Source organism: Lepidochelys olivacea, assembly GCF_965140295.1.
Source record: "Lepidochelys olivacea isolate rLepOli2 genome assembly, chromosome: 13".
NCBI classification, from domain to species: Eukaryota; Metazoa; Chordata; order Testudines; family Cheloniidae; genus Lepidochelys; species Lepidochelys olivacea.
The window spans coordinates 19,735,338-19,763,169 of NC_140423.1; the positions used below are offsets into that span (position 1 = coordinate 19,735,338).

The 27,832-nt window shown below is 47.6% G+C and overlaps 1 protein-coding gene across 2 annotated transcripts in view; it reads left to right on the top strand.

The window, feature by feature from the left end:
• The window catches only part of HNF4A (hepatocyte nuclear factor 4 alpha), a 66,969-nt gene extending 39,331 nt beyond the window's left edge, over positions 1-27,638 (top strand). For both annotated transcript variants that reach the window (XM_084646470.1, XM_084646469.1), the window contains exons 2-10: positions 3,755-3,929; positions 7,015-7,109; positions 10,660-10,766; positions 14,923-15,078; positions 19,493-19,580; positions 20,557-20,712; positions 21,929-22,165; positions 23,489-23,611; positions 25,430-27,638. In XM_084646470.1, coding sequence (XP_084502596.1) covers positions 3,755-3,929; positions 7,015-7,109; positions 10,660-10,766; positions 14,923-15,078; positions 19,493-19,580; positions 20,557-20,712; positions 21,929-22,165; positions 23,489-23,611; positions 25,430-25,572 — 1,280 coding nt within the window. In that variant the 3' untranslated portion in view covers positions 25,573-27,638. The remainder of the gene's footprint in view (positions 1-3,754; positions 3,930-7,014; positions 7,110-10,659; positions 10,767-14,922; positions 15,079-19,492; positions 19,581-20,556; positions 20,713-21,928; positions 22,166-23,488; positions 23,612-25,429) is intronic.
• The last annotated feature ends 194 nt before the right edge of the window (positions 27,639-27,832 follow it).

The following is a 27,832-nucleotide window of genomic DNA, read 5'->3' on the forward strand; positions in this document are numbered from 1 at the left end:
TCCAGTTCTCTAGCCTCCCAGGAGCCTGGTTAAACAAACAGGCAAACAAAAGAAACTTCCCACAAGCAGGGCTTTAGACAAAGGGCTCACGAGGCTCCTTCAGCCTGGCCTCTAAATGAACTCTGCAGCAACAAAGCCTTGCCAGCAGTATTGTCGTACCCTTCTCTCCGCCCCAGGGTTTTGGCTCCTGCTGCCAGCCCCAGCCCTTCCGTGCACAGCCCTCTTATCATGTACTGGTGAAAGGCCTAATTTGCCCAGCCTTGCTTCCCCATGGATCTCTGCACTAAGGCAGCTGTGGCCTGTCCTGAGAGAGTCTTAACCCTCTTCCTGCCAGAGCCTGTGGGAGGTCTATACATCCCTTCACAACAGGAAAGGAAATCATGGGTAGACCTCGATGGTGGGTAGAATAATGGATTTCTTCCTCTCAGAGCAGACAGATTCTTTGTGGGGATTAGGGCAGAGAGTCATTCACAGTGTAAGCCCAAGGAAGCCAGTGGAGTTACCCCAAGGATGGGTTTGACCCCCCCAAGTCCCATGAGATCCAGTGTCTGCAGTGTGCAAGGCAGAGGTTCATTCAAACCTTTTTTAGGATTCCAGTTCAATTTTAGTTTACGCTCCCTGAGTTTTTGCTTTGAGTTTCACACCTGGGTAGGGAACAGAGACTGCATCACCATGGATGGTTGATGATGGCCTTCTAGAGCCGCGATAGAAATTCCAGCAGTCTCCATTAGTATCCTTCGGGTAGCTTTCTAGGGTTTTCTCATGGTCTCTCCTAATTCCTACTGGCCTCTATCAGTGTCAGCTGCAGGACAGTGATGGTACCAGCAGAAATCAGAAGACCAGCAGACTCATTTCTCTGTTTCTATGGCCATCCGGAATCAGTAAATAATTTTAATCTGGAATTTCCATTGGGAAAGGCGAAGGTGTCTGTGCAGCACGGCTGTACTGCCCCCAACCCCACCCCCAGCTCTGTCCTGCGGCGTGACTGTATGGACCACAGACAAGAGATGCAGTCACGCAGACAGCTGCATAGCAGGGATGGGGCGGGGATGGGGGCAGTACGGCCACATGGGAGGAGCTGTCAGCGCTGGCTTCTGGGAGCGGTGGCCCCACATTCTGCACCTTTCGCTGCTGAGGTTCCCGGGAGAGCCCTGCAGTTCCATGGATACCGATTTATATCCGCAGATAACAGATCTGATGATTATCCACGCAGGGCTCTAGTTGTGGAATCTCCTTCACTGGAAGTTTTTGTGAACAGGTTAGTCAGGGCTGGTCTAGAGAATACTGAGTCCTGCCTCAATGCAAGGGACTGGACTAGATGACCTATCAAGGTCCCTTCCAGTCCGACATTTCTATGATATCATCTCCCCCGGGGGCTTTGCATAAACATTGACTGGGAAGGATGGGAGCCAATCAAACCTTAAGGCTGATGGCATCGAATGCTGCTAACTCTGTAACTATGACTGACGCTTTCATGTGCCATGTACACATGGACACAGTGCTCCAGTTCATGTCTTATCAGTGCTGAACAGAGTGGAAGAATTACTTCTTTTGTCTTGCTTACAACACTCTTGCTAATACATCCTAGAATGATGTTTGATTTTTTTGCAACAGTGTTACATTGTTGACACATATTTAGTATCCATTATAATGTATGGATCTGGGGCATTATAATGTTGACACATATAGTGTCCATTATAATGCCCCAGATCCTTTTCTGCAATACCTTTTCCTACGCAGTCGTTTCCTATTTTGTATGTGTGCAATTGATTGTTCCTTCCTAAGTGGAGTACTTTGCATTTGTCCTTATCGTATTTCATTCTGTTTATTTCAGACAATTTCCCCAATTTGTCAAGATCATTTTGAATTTTAATCCTGTCCTCCAAAGCACTTGCAAACCCTCCCAGCTTGGTATCATCTGCAAACTTTTTAAGTGTACTCTCTATATTACCATCCAAACCATTTAGGATGATATTGAATAGAACCAGATCCAGGACAGTTCCCAGCAGAACCCCACTCAATATGCCGTTCCAGCTTGTCTATGAACCAGTGATAGATACTCTGAGTACGGTTTTCCAACCAGTTAAGCACTGACTTTATAGTAGGTTTGTCTAGGTTATATCTTCCTAGTTTGTTTATGAGAAGGTCAAGTAAGATAGTATCGAAAGTCGAGATATATCACATCTACTGCTTCCCCCCTGTGCACAGGGCTTGTTACCCTGTCAAAGAAGGATATCAGGTTGGTTTGACAAACCCATGTTGACTGTTACTTATCACCTTATTATCTTCTAGGTGCTTACAAATTGATTGTTTGATTATTTGCTCCGTTATCTTTCTGGGTACAGAAGCTAAGGTGACTGGTCTGTAATTCCCTGGGTTGTCCTTATTCCCAGATGGTGGCTTGGAGTGTAATGTTCTCAGAGACTCGAGGATGCCCAGATCTATGTCTCCCAAGTTCTACGGTCTCACCCCTCTCTTTCTGGGCTGGATTGCACAACCCTTGCTCAGATGGGGGGAGCACTGACTCACACAAGTCAATGGGGCTCATCATGTGGGAAAGGGCTCCCTCACCTCAGTAAGGACAGCCCAATCTGTATCTGACTGTGCTAGGGATCGTCATGAAAATGAACTGTCTGTGGCCTATCCTGACAACCCAGGTGTGGTGCCTGTTGACAGGAAGAAGCATTTAGAGCAGTGGGCTCAGGCTGCATTTGAGGGAGTTTGTCCACACTTTCCACCAAGATGGCTGATGCCCTCAGAGACCTTTTGGATTAATTGCTGCTCCTGGATTGCCGGTTGGAAACAGTGACCCATAAGGTATTTTTCCATCAGCAGTTGGCCAAAAGACTGTCATGCAAACCTCACAATAACTATCCCTGTGTTGGTCACCACACTCCTCTAATACATTCTACTTAGGGCTAGTCTGGGCTCTTTGAAGGCTACAACTAGTGCAGAATGCAGCTGCTTCCCTATTAAATTGGGTGGCCTACACTGAGCACGTGACACCTATGCTCCAAGCACTGCCCTGACTAGCTGTCTGCTTCCAGGGGCATTCAAGGCGTTGTGCTCAGCACCGCAAAACAGAAACTGAAATGTGAAAATCCCCAATGAATAACAGCTCTGTGCAGTGCTAGCTGTGAGCCGTGCTGCCACAAAGTTTGAGGCTGTGTCTGGATTCCAGACTGTTCGGATGCTAATCACCCGGTGTGTGTAGAGTGACTCTCACCAGAGGGTCTCGATACACTTTGCAAACATGAAGTATTTACTATCCCCCTTAAACTGAGCCATTGGGTGGCCTGATTTTAAGGGGTACTGAGCACCCAACCCCCTAACTGAAGTCCACGGGAGCTGTAAGTGTCCTGCTCCTCAGAAACTCAGGCTACTTATTTGGGTGCCTAACTTTAGGAATCCAAGCTGGAACATTTTGACACCGGGGCCAGATTTTCCAAGGCGCCAAGCACCCCCAGCTAGGTACATCCATAGCAAGATATTGAAGTACATGCATGTGTGTGCGTGCATAGGTACTGGAACTAGGGGTGCTGCTGCATCCCCTGGCTGGAAGAGGTTTCCATCATATACAGGGTTTACAGTTTGGTTCAATGGCTCTCAGCACCCACACGATACAAATTGTTCCAGCATCCCTGCGTGTGTGTACGTGCATGCAACAGGGTCCCCCTGGTTACCTCCTGCCTCCTTGGGTAAAGAGCGGCTTCTCTGACTCTTCATTGTCTCCTCTTTGTTCTTCCCGATGTAGACACGTCTCCATCAGATGCGACAAACCTCAACGCCGCCAATAGCATTGGGGTGAGCGCGCTGTGCTCCATCTGCGGGGACCGTGCCACGGGGAAGCACTATGGGGCCTCCAGCTGTGATGGCTGCAAAGGCTTCTTCAGGAGGAGCGTCAGGAAGAACCACATGTACTCTTGCAGGTATGAACTGAGGGCACCAGGGCATCGTGCTGTGCGAGGCTCCAGCTGCAGCAGGGCGTGTGCCATAGACAAGAGGGGGAACGAGTCTACCAGGAACTGCACTGAGAATCCCCCAGAATTTGGGGTCACTATTCCCTGTTGTCTCCCTTTACCCCAAATCTCACAGTACTGGCCTGTCCCTCCAGCTGAGGAGGGCTGGACACATCTCCCAGCAGAGCTCCTCACCAGCCTCAAACCAGGGGTCACTTGAGAATAATAGGGAATGACGGCAAAGCAAGATAGGATGGTTCCTACTGCCGGGGGCTGAGCACCTTGCCTCCACCAAACTCCTAGTCTGAGGGGCAGGCGTGGTGCTGAACTCCCATCCCTCCGTGCGGGGCAGTGCAACAGGCCATTGGGATATTACTCCTGCATCGATCCCAGCAGTCTGGTCTGGGGTAAAATTTCTAAAAGTACTGAAATAATTTTAGAAGCCTAAAGCCTATTTTCAAAAGTGACTTAGGCACTTGGGGAGTCCAGATTTTTAAAGGGACATCAGCTGAGCAGAGCTACGCTTAAACTCTCGGCAGCCCTCTTCCTGGTGGAATTTTCAGCCTGGAGTGAGGTAGCTCCATGCCGCCTAGGCTCCCTATGGAGTGCGTGGGGATAGTTGAGCAGCTAAGAAAGCAGAAGTTGGCCTGCTGAGCAGGGAGCTGCCTAACCAAGCCAGAAATGAAATGCTGGAGAGAGGAGTAGGACTTAGGGGCCTAAGTGGCTGAGCTGGTGCACCTGGCTGATGGGCCAGAGATAAACACCTCCTTCCGCCTGGGAATCCCAGCTGTGAACCCTCTCCTGGAGTTATGCACCTAAGCCTAGATAGCCCATGGCCTAGCAGCCAGAACCACCTCGCTCTGGCTCCTGTTCACGTTCAATACCTCACTCACTCTCGCCCAGCGTATATCTGTGACCCTGGCTGTCTCGTGAGCAGGTGCTGAGCTTCCCTCACCATCTGCAGCCAGCCCTCCTGCTTTAGGGGGTAGCAGACATCAGGTCTTAGGCATGCTCAGAGCATGTCTATGGGATGGGGCACCGAGTTTGAGAATCCTGCTTTGGGGCCTCTGGGGTTTCCGTTTGAGCTGGGGCTCTGAGCAGCTTGTTAGCGGTGGGGCAGCAGCAGCACTAGGCTACCTTGAAAATGCCGACAGGGAGAAACATAGACACCATGGGGGTTTAGGCACCACCTGACCGGCAGCTTTGAAAATGTCAGCGGTGCCCCCATGGCGACTGGAAGCACCTAAATCCTTTTACAAATCTGGCCGTTGGGTGCCTAAGTTTCACTGAAAGACAGTGAGGCCTCAAAGTCCCTTTTGAAAATGGTACCCTAGACCGCGGGGAAGCTGGCTGGGGAATGTGCATGGCGGTGTGAATGCAGTACCTGAGGACCAGAGAGGAACCCCAGATGTGTGACAGAGATGTAATCTGAAGTGTAGCTTGGAGCCTAGGGCTAAGCTTTTCAAAACTGGGTGCCTAATGTTAGACTCCTGCATCCATACTTAGACGCCTGAATAAGTGGCCTGATTTTCCAAAGGGATGAGCATCCAGCAGCTGTGACTGACTCCAGTGGTCACAGTGACTCTCTCAGTAATTTGGAAAACAAGGCCACTTATTTGGGTGCCTAAACATGGACTTAGAAGGCTACTGCTAGGCACCTATCCTGGAAAATATTGGCTATGGGCTTTAATAGACACAACGAAACCTGCACTCTCAAAAGCTAAACAATTGACATGGCGGGGGCCCTTTGTCCCTACACGCCATATTCACAGGTTTAGTAACCTGACGTGATCAGCCAGCTGAAAACTATATAGCGAGCATGAGACGTGACAATAAAATCTGTACTGCAAACGGCTGTTGACATTGTGCTACACACTAGAGCCATAAACAAGGGAGTGTCATGGATTTGGATATAGCAGTGGGGAAGGAAGAAGTTGCTTTGGTTCTGATCAGTAAATTTTGGGGGTTATACTGGGAGATGATGTCAAGTATCAGGGGGTAGCCGTGTTAGTCTTTAAGGTGCCACTGGACTCGTTGTTTTTGTGGATACAGACTAACAGATTTCTTTGGGCATAAGCTTTTGTGGGTAAAACACCACTTCTTCAGATGCATGGAGTGAAAATTACAGATGCAGGCATTATATATTGACACACAAAGAGAAGGGATTTACCTCACAAGTGGAGAACCAGTGCTGACAGGGCCAATTCGATCAGGGTGGATGTAGTCCACTCCCAATAATTGATGAGGAGGTGTCAATTCCAGGAGAGGCAAAGCTGCTTCAGTATATAATGCCTGCATCTGTAATTTTCACTCCAGGCATCTGAAGAAGTGGATTTTTACCCACAAAAGCTTATGCCCAAATAAGTCTGTTAGTCTTTAAGGTGCCACCGGACTCCTTGTTGTTTTACTGGGAGATGGGTCTGTTCAGGCTTTAGTGCAGTGTTGTGTGGTGACAAAGAGCGGGAACCTGGGGGTCAGGATGCCTGGATTCTAAGCCCAGCTCTGGGAGGGACTGTGGTGTAGTGCAGTGATTCTCAACATATTCCATACCAGAGCACCCATCCACCAGGATCTCTCTCCTATCTAGCTGTGTTCTGCTGGGGACCTCCCACTCATTTAGCAGTACAGGGGGGCAGGTTGGTTCTGACTCACCTGTGTGTGACCCTGCTGGAGGCTGTGACCCCCATCTTGATCAACCTTTGTCTAGTGGTTAGAGCAAAGGGCTAGAAGTCAGGACTCCTGGCTCGTATTCCCACCTCTGCCATTACCTTGCTCTGCAACCTTAGGCAGGTTTCTTGGCTCCCACAGAAATGAATGGGAGTTGTGTGACCGAATTCCTGAATTTCCCTGCACTGCCTTACCTGCGATAATTCTTCCTCCATTCCTGGGGGAACTGTAGGTTAATTGAGAGCCTCACAGTAAAGCAGCCCTGGAAAGGCCAAGTGTTCTTTCCTCAGGATCGGGGACTCTGCTCTGGTTTTGTATCTCAGACCACAAGGATCTCTCCTTAGGCTCTAGGCTGTTGCTGCTGCTCATCCCCCTTTCTCCTCCCCAGGTTTAACAGGCAGTGTGTTGTAGATAAGGACAAAAGAAACCAGTGTCGATACTGCAGGCTAAAGAAGTGCTTTCGAGCAGGGATGAAGAAAGAAGGTAGGTCACCGCATGCTCTGTCTGTTCTAATGCCAGCCACTGGTTGGGTTGACACCAATTACACAGCTGGTTTGGTTGCCTCTACCCTGCCAACCAGACACTTACATACACCTCCATACAACTTCACACAAATACATACCAGCCCAATTATGTACACTTCCAGAGATACGCCAAGATGCTACAGACTCCCACCTGCGCACCAACATCTACTTACACTCACAGACATACAAAATATTTACAGGCACTCCCTCCCCCTGACACACACACATACCTTGCACTTGCACACCCAGTGTAGCTGTATATACATGTATAGGACCAATATCGCTGAACCATTTAAAGCTTCATAATGTTGGCAAAAGCGCCAAGCTTCAGAGCCCCAGTTAGTTTGGATACCAAGAAGATCGTCACATAATTAAGACCCTCAGTGCATGAAGCACATCAGGTCTGTTCAGTGTGAAATGAGGTGTCTCTCACTTTATATTAATTATTTTTGAGGAGGTTGGGGTTGGCTGCAAGTTCTCTCCCCCTGGAGTATCTGATCATTCTGGAGTCCGGTGATTAGTCACTGGGAATTGAGTAGCCACCAGTGTGTCCCACAGGGCCCAGCAGACTTTTGGCCTTTCCTCATTTGGCCTGTGCCCTAAACTAGAGGATAGGTTACCTAGTTGATTTCCAACTACTTAAGACCTTCTCTGCAATGGAGAATTGTTTCAGTAGAACACTACAGAGCCTATACCAGCATAACCACCTAGTGTAGACACAGTGTACACCAACAGAAGGAGTTTTGTTGCTTGGGGGTGTGGTTTTTTCACACCCCTGACTGACAGTTATGCCAATATAAGTTTTAAGTTTAAACCAAACCTAAGGTGTGACTTGAAGTGAGCTGTAGCTCACGAAAGCTTATGCTCAAATAAATTGGCTAGTCTCTAAGGTGCCACAAGTACTCCTTTTCTTTTTGCGAATACAGACTAACACGGCTGTTACTCTGAAACCTGAAATAAATCAATATAGTTATACTACTCTAAATCCCTGTGTGGACACTCTTATTCCAGTGTAAAGGGGTCGTCTTTGGTTTCGCTTATGTCACTTGGGAAGCTAAACCGAAAAAGGGTACGTCTGTAGTGGAATAAAAGTATCCACAAAGGGAGTTATACTTGTGTAGCTGTATAATCAGTAAAACTTTCCCGTGTAGACAAGACCTCAGTAGTGTTTTGTATCTGCTTCTTTCTGGGATGAGTCACTAGGGCTTGCTCTGTGGCATGGAACTTTTCTGCTGATGAGGGAACATTTTTGTGTTTCAAAACACTGGCCAACAATTTGTATGTCATGGCAAAGTTAGAAAATTCTTGATCCTCCTTCCCTGTATAAGGATTGGTGCAAAGGGCTATTTTCAATAAAGAGCATTTTTGAATGAATTGCCTGCTATATTTTTTTATCCTGAGGAAGTGCTCGTGGCTTTTATATAAGGAACAAATAACCAGGGACATTTTACACACACAAAGAAATGCCTTTTCACAAGTTTACCAAAAAGCAAAACTTTATTCATTTTTGCTCAAAATTTTCATTAGTATCCAGAGAATTATCCACAGTGTGGGGCATTCTGAGGGACCCAGCAAAAGGCCCATGTACCACTTAACTCGCACTTAATCCCAAGTGGTGCATAGACCTCATGCTGGCCTTCTGCACAGAGATCAGTGTTGCCCTATACACAAGCAATGGGAAAATGTCCACTTCAAAATGGTGCATTTCCACCTTCAAGAAAGACCCTCGTGGAAAGTGCCTATCATTCACCGTCAGTAAAATGTGTGAATGGTCATCAAAATATCCACTGTCAGGTGTGGCTACTCACCACGGCCTTAATTCGCTCCACACACTCCCTGCACAGCTATCTTTGGGACCTCTGCAGTGTTTCCTGCATCTGTAACACAGACACGATGGGCCGGTCAGTGGCGTAACATCAGAGATGAATTTGGTTCTGCAAATGCACAACTTAAAACCCAGAGTTCTCCTGATTCCAGCTTGTGTCCTCTCTGCCCTCAGCCCGTAGAATAAAGTGACCTTCCAGGATAACAGACTCTTCAAGCTCCTGCAGCCAAAACATGGGCCCTTTGAAAACACCCTAACCCTGCCTTCCATGAGGAACACTTCCTCAGCACTAATAGGGACTAGGCATTGCTAAGAGCTTGCCTTAAGTTTGTCTGAAGGACAGAGGAATCCTCTCTTTTCAGAGCCTACTCATCTTGTGCTCAAAGCTCTGCTTGTGTCTGTTAATATTCAATAGAAGTTACATTAGGTCCATGACCAGCTAATACTGAGCAAACATTTAGAAAACATCTTGGTGTGACTGAACCCAGGGCCCGGCTGCTGATAATGAGCAGCGTAACCTTGAGAGCTCCTATTTACAGCTGCTGACTGCAGGGCTTTTATTTCAGCCGAGCCTAGTTATTGCTTTTTATCAGGCTGAATTATACATTCGGAAAATATAAATCCAGGGAGCCACAAGCATTGTGCAGAGATTTTCATGATACAGTAGATCGATAGCCTCTTCCAGCATATTGCTCGGATGACTGTATCTCTTCCAGCGTAGTTTGCCTACCATGGGTCACAATCGGCACAAGTGCCTTTCAACAGATACTGGAATTAACCCCTTCAGCATTATTGCTCCAACAGCAGCCTGCCGACACCCCTTAGACTCACAGCCTAAGCCCTTCAGAGGAACAAACCAACCGGGGAGGGGGGGGAATATAGGACAGAGAAACATTCCTGTCACTGTGACTCTCTTTAGTCTCAGATATTCTGTGTCATACCTAACCGAGAGCTTAGATACACTGCTCAGCTGCACAGTAACTATTTGCAGTAACACTGTCATTGTTTCCTTTATCATTCACGCATACAGGTGGTTCCCCACAGCACTATTGTACATCTCTATGCTGCATCAAGGCAAAGCCGTACTGGCCACATTTTTCAGGGCTTCCAAAATTATGTCCACAAAATCTATTTGCACCAGCTTTTGTGTGTACAGAGTGAATAGCTGTGTGTATGACAGCCTGTTGTCACAAGTCACTGGGAGCGGGGGCTGTGAGTGTTAACGAGGTACATGGACATTTTTCATGCATGGCTTAAGAGGTTCCTTTAAAAAACTGGCACTGTAGCATGGGGCCAAGTGAAGACACCCATTTCTGCACTGGGGAGCAGGTCCACTACCCACTGAGGTCATGGGGGGGCTTTCCATTGACCTCAATGAGCACTGGTTCAAGCAAGCCCTTGCACTCTGATATAGCTCAATACCAAGATGTTTTAGGCACCAAGGAGAGCCCAAATGTTGAATTTTGCACTACATTTTGGTCACCAATGTGTGAAAATCAGGCTCCCTGTGTTTAAAACTTGATTCAGCCTCATACTGACCTGCCTCCCACACTGAATAGCTGTGAAACCTTGGCTAAAGAAAGCTGAGGATTTAATTTGTAAAGATAACACCAACAGAGTGTGAGGGCGTTTGGTAAACACATTCCTGACTGAGCTTTGGCTGAGCAAAAATACTTCCTTGCAGCTGTACAAAACGAACGTGATCGAATCAGCACCCGGCGATCCAGTTATGAAGACAGCAGCTTGCCTTCCATCAACGTCTTACTGCAGGCAGAAGTCCTTGCACAACAGGTACCCCTTACTTCCTGTTAGCCTACTGCTAAAGCATCAGTGCCAAACGTTCAGCAGCGCCAAGTGAATAACCCATCACTCTTTCTAGGGTTACCACCGGGGGCGGGGTGGGAGGTTGTTACTTAACTGCAGACTGAACACCATTGTTCTCAGATGTGGTTGTTATTTGAAACCATTCGCGGTATAATGGTTGGTCTGAAGCTGATTTGTGAACAGGCTGCTGCAACTACTTGACATTTCAGCAATTTTGACCGGACACAAAAGGCCACATCTTCAGCTGATGTGAGCTGGTGTAGCGTCACTGAAGTCAATGGAACCATGCTGACTTACTCTCAATCAGATTAATAGGCAGCAGATTTAAAATAAATAGAAGGAAACACTTCACACAAGGCACCGTCAACCTGTGGAACTCGTTGCCAGGGGATGTTGTGCAAGCCAAAAATATAACTGAGTTCAAAAAACAATTAGAGAAGTTCATGGAAGATAGCTCCATCAGTGGCTATTAGTCAAGATTGTCAGGGACGCAACCCCATGCTCAACTGTCCATACCTCCAACTGCGAGAAGCTAGGACTGGACAAAAGGGGAAGGATCATTCAAAACTGCCCTATTCTGTTCATGCCCTCTGAAGTATCTGGCCACTGTCAGACACAGACTACTGGGTTAGATGGTCTGACCCAGTATGGCCATTCGTATATTCTTACACCATCTGGCCTGTAGATCATATGGTATGTTTCTATTCCCTGTTTAGACAAGAATAAATCTTGGAATCAGGCTTCCGGTGCAAATAGTTGTGATTTATGAATTCAAGGTTTGCTTTATGCAAATATTTTTGCCAATGTTTGCTTAAAATTCTCTGCTTCTGTAAACATTCCTGCCAGGACACTCATTTGCTAGAATATTCACAGAAAGGGGCCCAGGAAGAGGAAGCAAATTTGTTTAAGAATTTGAATGAATAGCCACAGGCTTAAAAAAATTGACTTTGTCTGGGAAGAACTGAGCCCCAGAATTCCAAGAAAGGCAAACACTAGGGATGTTCTTATCAGGCCTCCAGGTCAGAAAGCATTTCAAACAATCTCCTCGCCATCAGACAACCTGAATCTAAAGCACTGGCAATATCCAGCTGTGCAGCCTTCAATCCAGTGACATAATGCAAAAAAGTCATTCAAACCATGACCACTACAATGCAAGAAAGGTCATCTTGCAAGACCATGCATCACCCAGCCCATCTCAGACCTGTTTGCCTTAAGCACACTTCCTGCCCTCTCTGCTCTGCCAATGATGCCAACCTCAATCCATCCAGGGTCTTTATCTCCTTTGATAGGCATCACCACGTCTTGTGCCATGTTGCTGCTTCTACTTGAAATGATCTTCCCAAATCTCCAAGCCAAACCACCTCCCTCACCTCATTCAAATCTCTCCTAGGAAGGGCCGGAGGGAGGATAGGTAAGAAAGGAGAAAGAGGGAAGTTAACAGAAGCATTGAGGCATTTCCAAGCACAGCAGGGTGACAATTTTTGTCCAAAGCTTTTTTTGCTGATAAATGCAGATTTGGGGTATTGAAATATTTCATACATTTGTGTCAAATTTGCCATATGGTTTCAGTCAAACCAACAAACAAAACCAATCCTGCCAAAAAAAAAAAAATCTGAAAAAATTGAAATTTTATTTCAATTTTTAAAATTTGAAATGACTTTTTGTTTTGAAATGTATTTCAATTTCATTTAAAACACATATAAAAACTTTGTAAAAGCTTTAAAATGAACAAAATGTTTAATTTGACCTGAAACTATTTTTTTCCTTACTTTTTGGGTTACCACAAATTTTGAAAACTTTTTGTTTCAGGACAGTTTGAAACAGTGTTTTGTTTTGCTTTTCGGAACGGCCAGCGAACCGGAAAAATCACATTAATTTACACAGCTCCATGTCCAAGCTCTAGGGCTTGATCCTGAGAAGTGCTGAGCATTCCTGTCTTCAAAGGGAGTTGAGGGCATTCAGGATCCCAAAGGAGTGCTCAGTAGCCTACAGGATCGAGGCCTAGTGGGTAACCATGTGATCTTTTTAATTGTCCCCCTTGTCCTTCCTTTCCCCTTCCACCACCTCCTGTCTGGTGCTACTCTCAGCGGTGCATTGGGTAGAATGTCTGGCCAAGATTTTCTAAAGCCACTAGTGATTTGGGGTGTCTCTGTCTCAGCTTCCGGGTGCCCAACAGGAGACGATTTTCAGAGTCGGGTTCCCAATTGATTTTTCTCAGCATAAAACCAACGCTCTCCAAATCATGAGTCATTTCTGAAAATCTTGGCCCACGTCTTAGCTCATTCTGCGAGGCTCCTAGCACATTTATGGGCCCTGTAAAGATAACATCACACTGTGCTGCAAGGTGAGATAAGGGTCCTCTTGCCACGAGGCTTGCAAGGGAAGAGCATTTTACAATGAGACTGGATGTTCTGAAGCAGCATGATCCTCTGTTGAGTCAGGTCTGCCGATAAAGCCAGCAGCCCTGAAGAAACTCATCGAGGCTGTTCCATTCCAGCAGAGCACACGCAGACTCATTAAACACTGGGGACCCTAGCATGCTAATCGGTAACTTATATATGCCTGGCTAATTAGAACAAGATACTGCTGAGGAGCCGCTTTCTCTGGGATCTCAGGTCACTCACCCAGAGGTCTGTGTTTATTTGCTAAGCCTTCCCAGCTCCCTGATTAGGGTAATACTTGGTGAGATTTTTACAATCTTATTTATTCAATAACAGCTCTAGAGCTGGAGAGGTTCCAAGAAATGCAACCTGGGGAAAATGCTGGTGCCTTTCAAACCAGTGAGGCCGTGAAAGAGGGAACCAGGTCTGAGGTGAAAGTGCTGGAATGCACAGGACAGGAAGCGCTGATGCTGTCCGGGATTCCAGAGGGCAGAAGGAAGAGAGTGGTGGGTCTGGTTAATCACTCACAAAGTCATAAGGGAAAACTGGTGATTAAAGCCAGATTTTGAAACAAGCTGAGTATGCAACTGTGCATGCAACATGTGCACGCACTTGCGCATCTGATTGGCATGGAAGTTTGCTGCACCTTTGCATGCAAATAGGGTCCCTGCACATGAAGAAGTGCCAGATCAGACATTTGCAAGTGAAATGGCACCATCTGCCTTTGCATTAACAGTAATTCTGCATGCAAATTGGACACACAGTGTATTTTCGTGGGCATATTTGCACATGTACAGTTTGGCAAAATGTTTCTGACTTTAAACTGGGGCTTCAGCATTTCAAATGGGGATTTTAAATTTAAATGTTGTGATCTCACTTAAGCCAGCTCTACCGCTGGGTAACTGACCTCAGTGGAGAGACTCCTGATTTATTTCAGCATGAGTAAGAGGAGAATCAGGTGCTATGTTCAATACATTAATGAAAAAACCTCGGCAAAGGCAGTGATGGCTCTGTTTGGTTGGGAGCAGGGTATGGCTGGCATGGCAGGTAGGGTAGTTCTCTGAACCCTCGCTGGTGAGGAGAAGTTTTTTCTCTAGCACCAGCACTAGCCTTGATGAGCTTCTGCTGAAGGGAAACTGGGTTTATATCAGTGACCGTGCCAGAGAAAGAAGGAATGACAGCTTCGTGTATAGGCCACATTGGGCTCTGGTGTAAATCCATCAAAACCTGACTTACTCAATGGGAGGAAGAACTCTTGACACTGGACGTGTTTCTCACATGCTTTACAGACCACTCAAGTCTGGTCAGGGACATTTTGACATTTTGATAATGGGGGTATCTGGGCTTTGCCTCTGTTTGTCATTCCCTTCCTCCTGCGATAAAGAAAGAAAGCGAATCTCGATCCAACTCCTAAGTTTCAGGGGGGCATATATACTGATCCAGGCTCCCCGTTCAGGCCTATCTTAGAGATAGATCAGTTGCTAGTACAGAGCATCATTCCTGACGTCTCAGCTATACATAAGAGGAAAAAGCTCCTGACTCCATTGATATCTGCCTGCCTTTTGATCTGTTCTTTGATTAATCTCTGTAGAGCCACAAACCTACATGGAGTATCAGAGAAGGCAGAAAAGATGCTGCCCCCACCTTTCATGGGTCTTCCCAGCTTCTGGGACTTTCATATCTCTGGCTCTTGCAGCTCTGAAATATGAAGATCCTACATGGGTCCCTTCTCATCCTTGCAGATATCATCCCCAATTTCTGTGATCAACGGAGACATCCGAGGGAAGAAGATTGCGAACATAACAGATGTGTGTGAATCCATGAAGCAGCAGTTGCTGGTGCTGGTGGAGTGGGCCAAGTACATCCCGGCCTTCTGTGAGCTTCCCTTAGATGATCAGGTTAGTGCTGCCATTTGACTTCCCCTGGCTCTTTCCAGTGGAAATTAATCTGTGGCCAAGAGGAATGGCCCGATCTGCAAAGAAGTTGTACATTGTTTATGCAATTATCATGACTACACAAGCAGCTCAGATAACTGCACGCATACAATACTAGCACTGGCCATTTGCATGTGCAGTTAAGCAGACTGTTTGCACAATGGCTGTAACAATGTGCTCAGCTAGACAAATAATCATGCACACATTTTGCAAACAAAATTTTGCATGGGCAGATGGTTGGTGAATCATTGGTTAATGCTACTGCAGCACTTTGAAAACCTAAAGCACTATACAAATGTTCAGGATAATTAGACTGATTAGGTACTGTATATTGGCCTAACTTTTGAAGGCCTTTCTGTTGCCTAAGATTAAAAAAATCTATCTTTAATTCATTCACCGGGCCTGTGGTTTCATGGTGTCAGTGGTAACTGTTATTGATAGTGATTTATAAATTATAATAAAAATGCGTCTAAGCTCCCAAACCAACAGCAGCATCTCTGCAGACTGAAAAAGTTGCAAATATATTTGTATTTAAAGCAAGATATTAAAGTAGCTTACTTACCAAGACCAGGATAGAGGGCTCTGCATTCCCTTTGTAAGAACTGAACCATAAGATCTAAGGGTATGTCTACCCTGCCGGAAGAGTATGATTTCAGACATACCCTCGCTAGCTTTAATCTAGCTAGCTCAGGTCCGTGGCAGCCCGGGCTTCAGCACAGGCCGGCCACTCAAGTAAGAACGCAGGGTTCCAAGAAGGCTTGCATACTGCTATTGGTCCCCCCACTAGCTAGATTGAAGCTATCTTTGGCATGTCTACACAAGCTGCAATCATACTTTAGACATGCCCTAAAGCAGCCACAGTGGCACAAGGAAATGCTCAGTGTTAAGGGCTACATTTCAAAGTTGCGTGCAACTGCTGAAGTGGTGAAAATGCACAAATACCTATGTATAGGTACTCTTCCTCAAAATTCACACACATGAAAGTGGGGGTATGCAGGGAAAACTAGTGAGAGTCCATTTCTGAGGAGGGCTCACAGTGCCTGTGATGGGGCAGGAGGATGTTTCCAAGTTAATTGTTTTTTGTTCACAAACTTAAAAAGGGTCATTTTCATTCAGGATCAGGGACCAGTCCAATGACCTCCGGATCGGGAGGTAGTTTTTACCGAATAAGAAGATTAGGATATTTAGAAAGTGAGAGTGCCCAGCTAGTCAAGAAAATCCACAGTCATCTCACAATGCAGATCACTGGGAAGTCTGCATATTTTACAGCCTTTAGGAATGCTCCCATCTCTGTCCATTTGGGTGCTAGCTTTGAATTATTTACAGTTAAACAGCATGCTAAATTCCTAAAGCAAATACACTGAGAAATCACAAAAAAAAAATGGTGTCCAACGGCAAATTATATTTACCTAGCAAACAGGCTGCAGCATATAGAGGACTAGATGCAGCTATTGTTCTATGAAGTCTTTCACTGCCACTTGGAATGGATGTTGTAAAACCCAGTTAATGCTTTGTAGGATCTACAGCAGTTTGCACATGGACTGTCCTCACCAAGTGTTTTTGGCTCAGTCACGGGAATTTTTTAGAGTAACAGCCGTGTTAGTCTGTATTCGCAAAAAGAAAAGGAGTACTTGTGGCACCTTAGAGACTAACCAATTTATTTGAGCGTAAGCTTTCGTGAGCTACAGCTCACTTCAGAGGATGAAGTGAGCTGTTGCTCACGAAAGCTCATGCTCAAATAAATTGGTTAGTCTCTAAGGTGCCACAAGTACTCCTTTTCTTTTTGGGAATTTTTTAGAAAGGAAATAACCAAGGAGCAGATTGCCTGCCACACTGAAGAGAGGTTTTTCACATGCCCCCTGCCCCAGTGTGACTCCTGGTCTGAGTAATTGCTCGTCAGTGTGAGTAAGGGGCTCACAGTCTGGCCCAATATGTCAGGGAAGAATCCAGGAGGAAAACATTAGATTTTTTTTTCTGAAATGCACATTAAAAAACAAACCCATAATTAGACCCACATTTTCAAAGGAAGATGAACCACATGACAGTGTGGGAGCCACAACTAGAAAAACATGGCAGCAAAAATGTGTGTGAGTCCCTGAGCCGGCTGCATGGGAGACAATAGAGAAGTTTTCCATCAGAAAATGCAGTTTTGTGGAAAACAAAATGTATTGTGAAAACGTCAGTTTCAGTGAAACTTGCCGCAGAAAGATGTCAAAACAAATGAATGTTGAAACACTTTGTTCTGATAAGATAAAATACTTCATTTCAGCTTTCTCATTTTTGATTCATTTTGTTTAGACTTTTATATTCAATTAAAATATTTATCTTAATATTACATTGGTATATGTTATATATAATATTTTAATCAAATATAAAGTCACAATGAATCAACAATATCAAAACAAAACATTTCAACATTAACAACATAATTCAAAGTTATTGAAACAAAATGTTTCGATAGTTGTGAATCATTTTCATTTCACAGGAAATTGTGAAACTTCAGCTTTTCGTTCTGATTCAGAACTATTTATTTTTTAAGTTCAGAATTCCCTGAGGAATGACAGGTTCCAGTTTTGACCAGCTCCAGTACACACAGATAGCTGTAGTTACACAACAAACTGGGCGACTGCACACATCTGGCCATCTGCACATGCACTTCACATTGTGTTGCACAAATGGGGATTTCACAACACCTTGAAGCATTCACCCTTTTTGAAGAAGTCCCTGTTCTATTTATTTGCATAATACCTTTGTCCCCTCAAGTGTCAGCATCTTTTCTAATCAGAGCTTTGTTCTAGCCCATTTGCATTCTCTTGACACTTATGGTAGAGTGAGGTTTTCCCTGGCTTCATCTGGTACTGAAAGATAACACCCTGGAAAACTGATATGTTCCTGCTCCGTTGCTTCATTCTCCTTTTCTCCCTCTGTTTGTTAAACACATAGAACATAGGCTGGACCATCCTCATTAGGACACACTTTTCCAAGTCTCTCCATTAATGTTTAATAGTTGTTTTCTTCGGCCAACATCCCTGGCTGGCTATTAAGAAGCAGCTTGGCCACATTGTCCAATAGTTAACCTTTATTTCTACCAAAGCTTTGAAATTGTTAACAGAAGTGGGGCGAAAGATCCGGGACATTCTCAGGAACCACTCAGGGGTGTAACATGAAGAACGTCAATTATTAACATCAGGGCAGAAAAACATCTCTGTGCCTTCATTGGTCTAAACGGTCCATTGCCACTGGGGGAGCAAATGACCAGAAGATGACCCCACCCACTGGTGGGACATAGCACATGGCATGGTGACCCCACCCGCTGGTGGGATGTAGTGCGTGACACGGTGACCGCCCTCTTGGTGGGATGTAAGGCATGAGATGGTGACCCCACTGCTGGTGGGATGTAGCGTGTGAGATTGTGACCCCTCTCAGTGGTGGGACAAACGGGGGACATGGAAATGATCCTACTCAGTGTCATGATGTAGAATGTGAAATGGAGACCGCCCTCTCCCCTGGCATGAATGCATTATGCAGGAGTGACCCCTGCTCCCCCAGCTCTCTGGCATGGCATGTATCATGCAGGAGTCACTCTGCCTCTCTGGTGTGAGTGTCCAATTCTTTTCCAGTCAATGTGATATTATTGGTGTGACAGGTTCTGTGAGAAAAAGACAGACATCTCAGGTGTCTGTCAGAGGCAGGAAGCCCCCCACCAGGCTGTGTCACAGACTCTTTGGGGTTTGATCCCTGCTTTTCACGACTATCCGTTCCTGAGCCAGTGGCTGGCTGCTCTGTGGGATGATGCCATCTCTCTCTTTTCTCCCAGGGTCAGTCACAGTTTCTCCTAATCACTTCTTGCCCTTCCTTATACTTGGGACACTGGAGCAGGAAATGTGTGTGTCTCTCTCAGTCTCTGCTGCCATTCTGGGTGCACAGTTGCTTCTCAGACTGGGCTTTGTGCCTCCCGATTTCCACCTCTTGTGTGTGATCAGCAGTTGTGAGAGTCGGCCTTAGTGCTGCACAGTGAGGTGGGTGAGAATTCTGTGCAGGGATCTGGACCAGTCCAGCTTGCTGCTCGCTTTGATTTGTTCTTCCCAGTGGCTCGTAATTGGGTGTTTCAGGTGCTGGGCTAGTATCTTGAGCATCTTTTGGTTTAGATTGTTGGCTCCCTGGCCAAGGGGTTGGAGGTGCTGCACCTGAGGAGCAGTGAGATGGAGGAGTACATTGTGTTTGAACCCTCACATATAACAGGAGTGAGGACCCCACTCCTCTGTCCTGATGTGCGCAATGCAGGAGTGGGCACTTCCTCTACATTCTACTTATGTGGAATCAAAGCACTTGCCCCCCTTTTCCCAGTCACCCGGATAATACATCTCTGTCCTTGCAGGTGGCACTGCTGAGGGCACATGCAGGAGAACACCTGCTCCTGGGAGCTGCTAAGAGGTCCATGGTGTTCAAAGACATCTTGCTATTAGGTAAACCACTTCTCCTCTATGCCAGGATGCTGCTGCTTCCTCTAGTAAAGCAGATACACTCACACAGGAGCATCCTATTTGTGGATTGGAAGGGGATGGGCATTTTGTTTTGTCCTGTGTCATTTTTGCTGAATGGCGCGTTGGGTCAGAATTCTCATGTATCCAGGGAACCCAGCATTGCCCTGGGGTTTGGTTGGTGTGTCAGATCTAAGGGCTCGGTTCACATTTCCACCATAAAGCTCCATTACAGTGCTCCAGCAGGGTAGAGGAGTCTACAGGTCATTGACCCCCCCCCATTAAGATCCCATCACGCTGCCAGAGAGGTGAAAAGAGGCCTTAGCGTAAGTGAGAAGCAAAGCCTCCATCTTCATTCAGCTTTTCCTTGTTGCAATGATCTTCCTTTGCCCAGTAATAGAGTGAGAAGAGGCTGCTTGAATAACATAGGTCAGCATTTATGGCCAGCACATCCCTTCTGCTACAGGAGAGGAAGGCAGTGGATGTATATAGAGTCAGGCCCATTTGCTGCTCGGGGATGAGTGGAAGAGGAAACTTCACTTGTCCCAGGTAGGTTTACTCCTGTTCTGAGATAGAAAAAAGCCCAGTTGCTAAAGCCCAGGCCTGTTGTGCTCATTAGGAAACCACTAGCATGTTGCAGCATCCTGTCCCAAAGTAATGATACCTGTCCCATGCATGGCCTACCCATGGGGAGCAGCTTTGTGATGTCCTTGAAGTCTACAAACGATCCTGCGTGCTTGTTGATTCAGGAGGCCAGAGTCATGTGTCTCCACTTACACTCATACCCACATACCACACTTAATTCCAGTCTTGGTCATGTGAGGTGAGGAGTGAATGTGTGAACCCCTGGTCAGCATTGTAAGTCTTGGTGGATGTAGTAAAGTCTGAGGCGCTCAGGTGCCTCTTTGTTCCTGGTTTGATCATGAGCAGCTGGTGATATAGTTCTATTGTGTTCCTAAAGGAAATGACCACATAATCCCCCGGGACTGCCCTGAGCTGGTGGAGGTGATCCGTGTGGCCGTCCGAATCCTCGATGAGCTGGTCCTGCCATTCCAGGAGCTGCAGATTGATGGCAATGAATATGCCTGCTTGAAAGCCATCATCTTTTTTGACCCAGGTAGGCCCAAACCTTCAACAATTAATCACCGGAAAAGATCTCTTCTTTCAAAACCCAGAGTAGCAACCACACAAGAGTTTCGCCCTGCTCTCACATTAGCCAGTGCCCCAGCAATTTGGTACAGTGTTGGTGGGATGGACCTGGTTTTCTCAAGGTGGTTTCCTCAGTGATTTCAGAGCCCCTACAGATCCCCAAATCCCTTCTGGGACCCTGTGTTTCCTTGCAGGGTGCTGGCATTTGGATACAGTGAGATAGTGCTGGGCCTATTATGACAGAGGAATTTGACCCCCTGAATACAGTTAAAAAGGCAGCGGCCCTGGCGGGCAAGACAATGGGATTGTTACTAGCAGAGCTTGGAGCTCTGGGAAGGTGCTGGTTCCACAGTGTTCCTGTGGGGTCAATGGCCAGACTACATCCCTAGCTTCCTTCATTTGTAGACTTTTACTATACAGGGCTTCTTGGTGCAAAATGCAACATATACTGGTGAAGCTAATTCCTGGCTGATGGCGGAGTTGGCGCCTATGCAGCCCGTGTGCTTTGTGTTTGAGACCCCTGGTCTAGATAATACTTAGTCCTGCCATGAATACAGAGGACTGGACTAGATGACCTCTGGAGGTTCCTTCCAGGCCTATGATTCTATGATTCTCCAGGATGGTATTGTCACTTTGTGCTGCTCAGGTGGCACAAAGAGACTAGATCCAGGCCTTAAATAGTCAGCAGAGAATTCCCCTTGTGGAAGGGACCTCTCTTCTCATCTAAACCTGGAGAATGGGGCTCCTATGCCAGCTCACCCCCTCCTCATTCATGGCAGGGGCCTGCCAGGTAAGGAAGGGGACATGTCATGGCAGGCCTGGAGGTGACAGAGTAGAGTTGTGCTACACTGAACCTCTGTTGGTGATACGTGCATTAGGGACCTTACACTGGTGGTGTTAGTTAGCACAGTCCTTAGGCAGCGCCTATGGATGCTGGGGCAAGGTTGGTGCAGAACAACGGAGGCATAACTGGCTTATGGATGGCTCCCGTCTCTGTGGCAAGCCAAGTTTGGATGCAGGGGAGAACTCAGCCCTAGAAAAAGAACCACGAATGTCTATAAAACCAGATTGCAGGGAGCCAGAAAGACAACCCAGGCCAGGCTGAGCCCACGACTAGTGGCACTGGAGAGGGGCTCTCCCTTGGGGAAACAGCCCTCCATTTTTTGTTCCATGGTTTGTTTCAGATGCCAAAGGGCTGAGCGACCCCACCAAGATCAAGCGGATGCGGTACCAGGTGCAGGTCAGCCTGGAGGATTACATCAACGACCGGCAGTATGACTCGCGGGGCCGCTTTGGCGAGCTACTGCTCCTGCTGCCCACCCTGCAGAGCATCACCTGGCAGATGATTGAGCAGATTCAGTTTGTCAAACTCTTTGGCATGGCCAAGATTGACAACCTGCTGCAGGAGATGCTGCTAGGGGGTGAGTATCTGTGCTCAGCCTCTGTAACCCTAATCCTCAGCACAACCTCATCACCCTCTCGTCACTGGGAGGGAAAGAGCTGGGATCAGAATGGGGAGTGTCCTTGATTCCCAGTCCTGTGCTCAGACCTCCTGATGCAGGGAGCTGAGCACATCAACCCAAGGAGATCATCTACCTTCATTCAGAAGCTGCAGCTTGTGAGAGATGTAATTAATTCCCTCCCCCTGCAGCTTGCATTGTGTTTCGTGTACCATGTGCTGGGTAGTAACAGGAGAGCACTGTGCTCTTATTACACAAAACTGGCTGTTTCTGCTGTAGGCGCCGATTCCGTGGGTACTCCAGGGCTGGAGAATCCACGGGAAAAAAGTAGTGGGTGCTCAGCACCCCCCGGCGGCCCCACTGACCAGCTCTTCTCCCTCGCCCCAGTGCCTCCCGCCCACCGGTGATCAGCTGTTTAGCGGCGTGCAGGAGGAGCGGGGGGCAGGAAGAGGCAGAGCAAGGGTGGGGCATGCTCAGGGGAGGGGGCAGAATAGGGTGGGAAGAGGCGGGGTGGGGTGGAGCCTTGGGGGAAAGGGTGGAGTGGGGGCGGGGCCTGGGGCGGAGCAGGGATCAAGCATCCCCGGGGAAACCAGGAAGTTGTCGCCTCTGGTTTATGCAACTATTTACAGAGCTTCAGGTTAGTATTCCTAGCCATGAGCACACAGACTGACTTCCTTGTGCCTCCTCCAAACCCTTTCCTCCTGCAACCTGTGCTCCTCCCAGGTTCCATGCAGGTTGCTACATGGTGCAAAGGTGCTGCTTCCCAACAGAAGCAGCTGCTGTAGGGATGACAAGCTGCCCCTCTGTCCTTACATCACCCCCATGCACATTGAGAGGATGCATCTCCCAAAAGACAGAGTCAGCTACTTACCCATGTCCTGTTTCCCCCTAAGAGAGTCATGGGAGCAATATGTGCACTAAAGGGCAATGGAAAGGTTTGGTAAAGCATGGCCCAGCTTTACCACTAGCTGCTGAAAGCTCAGATAACCTCCTGTGATGTATGCAGTGGAGCAGCAGTTTGCCCCTTTGCTGCTCCTGCACTTAGCTCTTCCCCTGAAGCCCAAGAGGAGAGGAGAGTGACACTGCAGCCGGTGTTGCTGTGGCAGAGGTGTGGTCTCGGTGGAAGACAGGGAGGGAGCGTGTCCTGATCATTTGCACAATAGTGCACCTGGAACTCCTGGCCTGGCTGTGAACATTTGGCCCTCCCGGGCTATACTCTTTTGGACTGTCGAGTGCTTTCCCCTTCCGTCCTGCTCATGATGACTTACACTGAAATGGTTCTAGGCTCGTCAAGTGAAACATCTCATGCTCACCACCCTCTGCACCCGCATCTGATCCAGGAGAATCTGGGGACGAACGTCATAGTAGCGAACACGATGCCCGCTCAGATGCACAATGGGCAGATGTGTAAGTATCCCTAGCAGGACTGACAGCTGCCAAAACAGACCTTGTTTGTTTGGAATAAAGCTAAATGAAATTAGTAAGAAGTGTAAGAATCAGGCTGGCATTCCAGTGACATCCCTGAGCCTCAAGGGCCACCCCAGCATATTCTATACTGCAAAGCCACAGTGATGCAAGATGGGTATTATGGTGCTAGAAACTCCTCTGCAGAAAGACACACAGGGGGGCGGGGACGTTAGAGGAGATTAGATTGAATGCTTGATTCAACTGAACACTCCCTAGCAGATTGTAGTTTTTACAGTAGCTCTAATTTGGGGACAAATGCTCCAATCCAATGCATGACTCCTGAGTGCTGATTAGATCAGGCCCTGAAAGACTAGCGTGGTATGTCTGGGGGAAAACCAGTAAAACTTCTGTTAATGTTTTCCCTGTCTTGGCCTCCCCATTGTTTTTCTGTCCAAAGAACCCAGCATGAGGGGGTTGAACACTAGGGTATCACGCTTGGCCACAGCACAAAGCTAGATCTCGGAGATGACATTCAAACGCAACCTACCAGTCGGGTTGCCAGCTGTCGAATGGCACAAACCCAAACATCCTTGCCCTGCCCTATTCCCCACCCCTTCCCCAAGGCCCCACCCCTGCCCTGCCCCTTCTCCGAGGCCCCGCCCCCACTCACTCCATCCCCCATCCCTCCCTCACCATCACTCACTTTCACTGGGGTGGGGCAGGGGGTTGAGATGCGGGAGGGGGTGCAGCCTCTGGGCTGGGAGGGTGGGGCCAAGGGGTTAAGAGTGTAGGAGGTGGCTACAGGCTGAGCCTCAGGCAGGGGGTTGGGGTGCAGGAGGGGGTGCGGGCTCTGGGAGGGAGTTTGGGTGCGGGAGGGGACTCTGGACTGAGCCTGGGGCAGGGGGTTGGGGTGCAGGGGCTCTGGAAGAGAGTTTGGGTGCAGGAGGGGGTGTGGGCTCTGGGAGGGCGCTTGGGTGCAGGAGAGGGTGAGGGGTCGGGCTCTAGGAGGCAGTTTGGGTGCGGGCTGGGGCAGAGGGTTGGGGTGCAGGAGGTGGTCAGGGGCTCGGCGCTTACCTCGGGCGACTCCCGAAAGCGACTGGCACATCCTTCCAACAGCGGCTTCTAGGTGGGGGGTGGGCAGGGGGTCCCCGCACGCTGCCCCTGCCCACAGGCACCGCCCCCACAGCTCCCATTGGCCGCAGTTCCCAGCCAATGGGAGCTGTGGAATCACTGCTCAGGGCGGGGGCAGCGTGCGGAGCCCCACCTGCCTCCCCCAGGAGCCACAGGGACAGTGTCAACCACTTCCAGGAGTGGCACAGGGCCAGGGCCACAGTAGGCAGGGAACCTGCCTTAGCCCCACTGCCGCGCTGGACCTTTAACAGCTAAAATCTCCCGGTTTGGCTGCAGTAGACTCCAGGAGATAGAGCGTTATTCCGGGAGACTCCCAGTGAAACCAGGAGGGTTAGCAACCCTACCTACCAGATGAATCTTCAGTACAGAATAAAAGGCAGGCACAGAACCCCTGATCCTGTGCTTCTTGCGGCTGTCTGCACTGGAGACTGTGGTGCAGCCTAAACAGCAGCATGTGTATAGCCCACTGGAAACCATGTTTTCATTTAAGAGCAGTTGGCCTCTCTTTTGCATCTGTAACCCTTGTGCCAGGACTAGAAGGATCCAACCATACCCAGATCCTTAGCCCTCCCCCAAACTCTGGGGTATATGGAATTGGGATCCAGATCTGAATGTTGCATCTTGAATCCTCATAGCACGGTAGCATCTGCTCCTTCTGCCTTTGTAACATAGTGTTTCTTTCTGCAGCCACTCCGGAAACACCTCAGCCTTCCCCCCCTGCAGGCTCAGGATCTGAGCAATACAAACTACTCCCTGGGGCCATCGCTACTGTAGCAAAACAGCCAGCCTCAATCCCACAACCCACCATCACAAAACAAGAAGTCATCTAGCATCTCCCAGAAGGAAACCAGCCTGTTTTAGAAAGACTGTATAGAGGAAAACAGACTGACTGTCCCAGTGAAGACGGACGCTATCGGTGGATTCACAGGCACAAACGCATCGGCTTGTTTATTGGAATAAAACCAAAGGCTGTCTTTGTGCAGCTAGGGAGAGCACATGCCATGGTCCAGCTGAGAGTTACATATCTGGGAGTTAAACATAGTGAAATCATTAGTCCTAATATGAAGGGCCAGAACCGAAACTCATGCCGGCTGGTGACTCTTTTGAGATTTGCATTGACTGGCTGTGAGGTTGCGCCTGGCCATTTCTTTACTGCCTCGGAGTGGGTTCAAAGCAAACCAGACACTACTAAAAAGAAAGGACTTGTCCAATACAGACGTTGCATTTGAAGGAAGGGCGGAGATGTCTGCTGCTGTCTTTAACGCTTCTCAGAATAGTCCCAAGTTTCAACCGATGTTAAATTCTCTGGAAAGCATCATTCCGGGGGTGGGGGTATCATAACCCCTTGTGATAATATTTAGCCAAAGTCTGGTCCACATGGTGAGTGAGTTGGGCTGGGAAATCACTGGTGCTTCTGGATTCCCTGCCATTTCAGACTTTCCGTATGTTGGGGTGCTGCTGGGGTTCCTTATCCCAGCACCATTATTCCCTCCCCATGGCAGAAACTGAAGGAGGCAAAGACAGCAAATTCTTCTACTACGCTACCACGGCATCTTTGCTAATTGCAATGGAATGATGGTGGAGTTGTGGGATTCAGCTAATGGGCTTGGGAAGTACAGAGATGGAGGGAGGGGCGGGACGATATTTGCTCAGCACCCTGAAATACTGCACAGATCTCACTAGGATGATTGCTGGGATCCTGTGCATGTCTGTGCCTCCTAGTGGTACTCACACAGGTTAACTATAAGCAAAAGCTTATCTGCATCCTGTTCATGGGAGATTATTGTGGGAGGAGGCATGAAGGGGAGTGGGGAGGATTCAGAGGTAGACAGATGAGAGATGGACCCAAGACACAAAGGTTAGACCAGAACCTCATGTTCCTCAAGGCTTAGGAGTAGCTGGACCCAGCGGCTTGGTCCAGGCCCATCTTTAATCCCAAATGATGAATTAGAGCCATGGCTGGTGCCATGTGGACTTCTCCTACAGAACAGTACAACTGGTTGATCACAGATTTATAGGGTTTTATATCATGACAGAGATTAGTCGTGACAGTCCAAAAGATACAGACTGTCAAAGCATGAAGACGATTAGAAAACCAGGGAACCTCAAACTCTGCTGTGAAGTTCTCAAGGGGTCAGGGAGAGACGTTTTATTATGTCCTATCTAGCCCATGGCCTGTACCCTCGCCATAGAAGCTCCTGGGTTTTACTTTGCTTGTGTTTTTTTTTTTTGCTCACTGAAGCCTATTGGTGCTATTCCCTGCAGCTCCCCCCACCACAGGGAAAGAAGGCCATGAAGCTAGCGATTTTTCTCTCCCTAAGAACTGAAATCACCTCCTGGGGAAATACTAGCTTTTCCTTATCACACACTGTATTTCTGCGAGGTCTTGGCCTTGTGGGAACATCAAGAAGTGGTAGAGTCACAACTGCCAGAAGCTCTTGGGACAAATCCCCAGCTAGTGTAAATGAAAGCTCCTCTGATTTACGCCTGCTGCGGATATGGCCCCTGGATTTCAAATGCAAAAACCAACACCCCGCCCCTGTTTGCGGGTATCAAAGTATTGTATTGTCTGTCAGACCCAATAGCATTTTGCTGAGTAATTTATTGCAATGATGAATCTAATCATTTTCTATACATTATTTTGTAAATCACATTGATTATTTATGATCAGGAAATTAAATGCAAACAACTTAATAACAAGACCATCTTTTTCCAACTGTATGTAGAGATAGTGTGTGGGGAATATGTCTCAGTGCACATTTCATTCGCATCAGACATCCCCAGTACAGTACACTAATTTTTTGCTGGTTACTGCCTTCCAATGGAAATAGAGGAATATTTCTTCACTAGAGTTTGTATTAATAAGAAAAGAAATAAATGCAAAAATATTTTCTAACTTTTCCTGGACAGATGGATTTTTTTCTTCTTCTGGGAGCATAGTTCTAAACCCCCAGGCCCTAGTTAACTCTGGCAAAAGGGAGCGTGCATACCTTTGTTTTCCCAATTACACCAGGGCTGAATTTGACCCATAAACCAAATGGGTCTTCAACAATGTTGCCAACTCTCATTTTATCACAAGTCTCTCAATAT